Source organism: Halyomorpha halys, unplaced genomic scaffold (genome assembly GCF_000696795.3).
Source record: "Halyomorpha halys isolate HHAL.00 unplaced genomic scaffold, Hhal_1.1 Scaffold2361.1, whole genome shotgun sequence".
Classification (NCBI taxonomy): Eukaryota; Metazoa; Arthropoda; class Insecta; order Hemiptera; family Pentatomidae; genus Halyomorpha; species Halyomorpha halys.
In genome coordinates, this window is record NW_027104654.1 from 14,447 (window position 1) to 19,004 (window position 4,558).

Genomic DNA, 4,558 nt, shown 5'->3' on the forward strand with positions numbered 1-4,558 from the left:
AGTTGGGGTCTAACAGGGGTAAAGAGATACAGCGATACGAGGGTCCATTCAGGGCGATTGTTCAGTCCAGGAGAGTATCATTCGTTTAGTTGTTATATAGCTGGACTGTATATTCATAAGGATGTATATTCATAAATCTAGGATAAGTTATTTAAAACATTTCTTTTTGTAAATATATTTTCCCTACAGATAACTGTAATAATAATAGATGAATTTATGTATCAATCAAATGTTAAAGAGTGAGTTTATTATAAGGCAGTCTATAATCTTCTGTTGGGATTAGCCAGCTATAAACTGCATAATACATAACAAATAGTTGTTTATTTCTTATAAAACATGCAGTATGATTGTACGCAGACAACTCTAAAACACCAGGGTGCTCCAACGAAACGAATCAGAAGCAGAGGTTTGTCTCCTTGCACACAACCTCTTCCACACCTTCTTCCAGGAATTCTAAGGATACTCCAGCTGCAGTTCGAACAACTCGGAACAGAACTGAGAAGGGCAAAGGAGCTGCAGAACTTAAATGTCCTCTCTGTAAGGGAGATCACCTGCTCTCCAAGTGCGAGGCTTTTCTTGAGCTCCCACTCACCAAGAGGCTTGAACACATCCGAACCTTCAAGGTATGTTGGAATCGCCTTCGCAAGGGCCATGAGGTGGCCACATGTCGCTCACAATTCCGATGTCGGACCTGCTGTAAGAAGTACCACACGCTGATCCACCGCCAGGAAGGAGACAACACAGCCACTGAAGTCAATGCAATGTCCTATAAGCCTACACCTACGGAGACCTTCATTGGTTTCGGATCCACGCCATCGTCATCCACGGATACCATGGTACTATTGGGCACTGTATGCATTCTGGTCAAGTCGAAGATGGGAGACCTTCATGTGGCCCGTGCTGTGTTGGACTCCGGAAGCCAGGACACGTTTATTTCCATCGTGCTTGCACACAAGATCGGCGCTAACATTTCAAACTTCGATCATTGTATCACAAGTCTCGGCGAGTCAGCCGTCCCGAAGGTCGCATTTGAAAGGATCTACCTCTTGCACCATACGCCCATTCGCTGGTAAACAGGAATATAGTCTCTCGCCGGTGGTAGTCGACCGCATCACGTCGTCATTACCAAATGTCAACCTTCCTTCTTCCATCGTCAGCCGCATTATGCGCCATCCTTTGGCTGATTAACGTTTCGGGGAGTCAGATCCAGTCGATCTGTTAATCGGTGGAGACTACTTACACCAACGGATTCTCGCTGGAGCTCCTTATCCCACTGAAGTCGAGGGACTTTATTTCATGCCTACAGTCTTCGGCTTAGTCGTTTCCGGCGTTGTTCATGAGCTAGCTCCAACTGCGTCGTGCTCTTTATTCTCACTTACCAAAAGTAGCATCGAAGTCCATCTAAAGGCATTCTGGGAGCTTGAGGAACCCACAACTATTGACCAATCACATCCGGATGACGTTCAGTGCGAACAATACATTGTTCAAACACACCGCCGCACTGTCAAAGGGAGATATGTGGTTAGGCTACCCTTTAAATCTGAGAGCCTGGAGCTGGACGACAATAAGAGTATAGCGCTTCGGAGGTTTTTCTCATTGGAATCTAAATGTCGTAGAAATCCAATTCTAGCGGAGAAGTACAAGGCTTTCATGGAAGAATATCTCGCCTTGGGGCATATGTCGGCTGTACTGACCCATTCTACGTACATCATACCTCACCACGGAGTATGGCAGGAACAACCGAAAGGGCCCAAGCTTAGAGTGGTTTTCGACGCCTCCTGTCGTTCTTAAATGATTTATTACTCTCCGGCCCCAAACTGCAGAGAGATCTAGCTATGATTTTGATTCTATACGCAGTCGCTGTCTGCGCGACATCGTGAAGATGTATAGGCAGATCATCATGCATGATAATGACCGGAAGTACCAGCATATACTGTGGCGCAGTGACACCTCAGAAGCGATCCAGGAGTTTGAACTTAACACGGTTACCTAAGGAATAAGATCTAGTGCCTACCAGGCTCTCCGTGTCGTTCAACAGCTGGCTGAGGATGAAGGCTCCAATTTTCCCCTCGCATCGCAACGTGTACCCTTTGACATGTATGTGGACGACATCGTAAGCGGGGCTGAAACTCCTGCAGAAGCCCTGGAACTAATTTCGCAATTGGGTTCGTTGTTCGCCAAGGGAGGATTTAGTCTAAGTAAGTGGGCGTCTAACGTGGCGGAGGTGTTACCATGCGATAGGGAGAAGGTAGAATTGGCTCCCATACAGCATCCCGAGCACGACTGCGTCAAAATCCTAGGACTCTTCTGGAACTCCACAACTGATTCTTTTTCCTATGTCGCTTCACCACCTCTAGTACATAAAATCACCAAGCGCGCGATGCTTTCGGCGGTGACCAGGATCTTCGATCCGCTGGGTTTGATAGCTCCCGTAATCTTCATGGGGAAGGTACTAATTCAAGAAATTTGGAAGGCTCGACTGGACTGGGACGATGAGTTGCTTAATGATTTAAGAGAAGCATGGATAGAATTGATGCAGGATTGGCAGTGTTTGTCTTCTATATCCATCCCTCGATATATCTCGCACAAGGAAGCGAAACACCAATTAGTCGGATTCTGCGAGGCATCATCTCAAGGATACGCGGCGACCCTTTATCTACGTTCGGAGAGCCACTCTGGTGACGTCAAGGTCACTCTTATCAAATCAAAGTCCAAGGTAGCACCGCTCAAATTCGTTTCCATTGCTCGCCTAGAACTATGCGGCGCTCTTCTATCTCGCTCGTTTGATTTCTTCTATCACACCCGACATCACGCGAGAAATCTTTTGCTTCACGGACTCATAGGTGCTCCTTTCCTGGCTTCAGACTCCTGCTCACGAGCTAGGAGTGTTTGAAGCTAATCGAGTAGATCAAATTTTTAACATCGTGCCACTCGCCCTCTGGAACCACGTTCGTTCAGAAGACAACCCTGCTGATCTAGCTTCGCGTGTCTGCGCACCCTAGAAGCTGAAGCACTCCACCATTTGGTGGAATTGGCCTCAGTGGTTGAGCTCACCCACCTCGCCTTGGTGGAAACCTATTACGGTTGTTATGAGGAGCGTTAATACCATACCAAAACGTACGGAGGCAACTTACGATTGGACAGCTCGCTTTTCCTCCCTCCGCACTCTGTTCAGAACGGTGGCAGAATATCCTTATCGTCTCCCGGTCAAGATCCAGAACAGTTTTCCGCAGACGAAATCGCTGAAGCTGAACTTCGCTGCCTCCGTTTCGTTCAACGCATTTATCTTCCTCCAGAGCTCGTGATGCACGTAGTACCATATGGTCCGACCACGGAACTAACTTCGTGGGTGCTTCGAGGTTTTTGAAGGTAATTTACAAATTCCAGGTGAAGAATCAGACAGCGTGAGTGAGTGAGTAGATTTACTTGAGAGGTTCCCGGCAGCAGAGGGGAGAGAGGCCTAAGAATGTGGAGAAAATAAAGAACCATGGAGTCCATCTAGCAATAGTTAACATCCAAATCATCATCAACCACCTCAATGTTAGATCTATAATTTCCATAGCCCAGTCATACAAAATTCTACTTACAATCTAAACATAAATGTTTTCTTTCGGTCACCCCCTACACCTCTTGTAACATAAAACAATAGAATTTTATTACATTTAATCATGTTTCATTTTTCAATTATACAGTCCATTCAAACCCAACCAGCCAACCAAAAGTGAAGTGTGTCTTACAATGCAGTTGAAGGCATACTTCATACAATTATATTTAATTACGGCTGAAACGTAAACTGACCTCCTTAAAATCATATAACATATCCTATCCCAATGAACAGCTCAGAAAATTCAAGATACAAGAATTCTATATTATCACATACGAAAAAGAATGACAGTAAAGTGTGTGAATAGACTTATCAATTAAATTTACTTTTAACACTTTAAAACGAACTGTCCCATTAACAATCCAATCAAGCCTAACCATTTGAAACGTAAATATACTGTCAAAGCGTCTTATCTATAATGGAGGAGGTAACTATGGGGTAAGCCACACTCAACGAAATCCAGCCATTCTTGTCTACTCTTGATTATAGAGGTATAGCACAGGTTCTACTTCATCAGTACCATTACCCCGGAACATGTTATCATTATCATATCATTGCTCTCCTTTCTTCACCAATTGACTAAATTAATTATAATCAATAGACCACGCTCTATAACTTATTGAGGCATTATATATTCTCTGAAACTAGCCTACGCTTTTACTTTATATATATATTTTTTTTCTTTCGCCATTCTATGGCATATATATTTTGAAATTAGCTTATTCAAACTATTATTTGCAAATCGAGTCCTAGTCACTATATTAATCAGAGTTTTTCGTGTATCATTTCTCGACCACACTCTGAATTTTATTTTTATCATTACTATTACTTTTTTTTGTTTCTTGTCATTCTTGGCATTAAGGCATTCTGGGAGCTTGAGGAACCCACAACTATTGACCAATCACATCCGGATGACGTTCAGTGCGAACAATACATTGTTCAAACACACCGCCG

The 4,558-nt window shown here is 44.0% G+C and overlaps 1 protein-coding gene across 1 annotated transcript; it reads left to right on the top strand.

Annotated features, from left to right (window-relative positions):
• The first annotated feature begins 1,296 nt into the window (after positions 1 to 1,296).
• On the top strand, positions 1,297 to 1,791 carry LOC106691454 (uncharacterized). The gene has a single exon (XM_014437228.1). The coding sequence runs from the start codon at positions 1,297 to 1,299 to the stop codon at positions 1,789 to 1,791; it is 495 nt and encodes a 164-aa protein (XP_014292714.1).
• Positions 1,792 to 4,558: the final 2,767 nt, after the last annotated feature.

Excerpts from the sequence above, each read along its gene's own strand:
- LOC106691454 (XM_014437228.1), top strand. The coding sequence starts at position 1,297 with ATGCCTACAGTCTTCGGCTTAGTCGTTTCCGGCGTTGTTCATGAGCTA.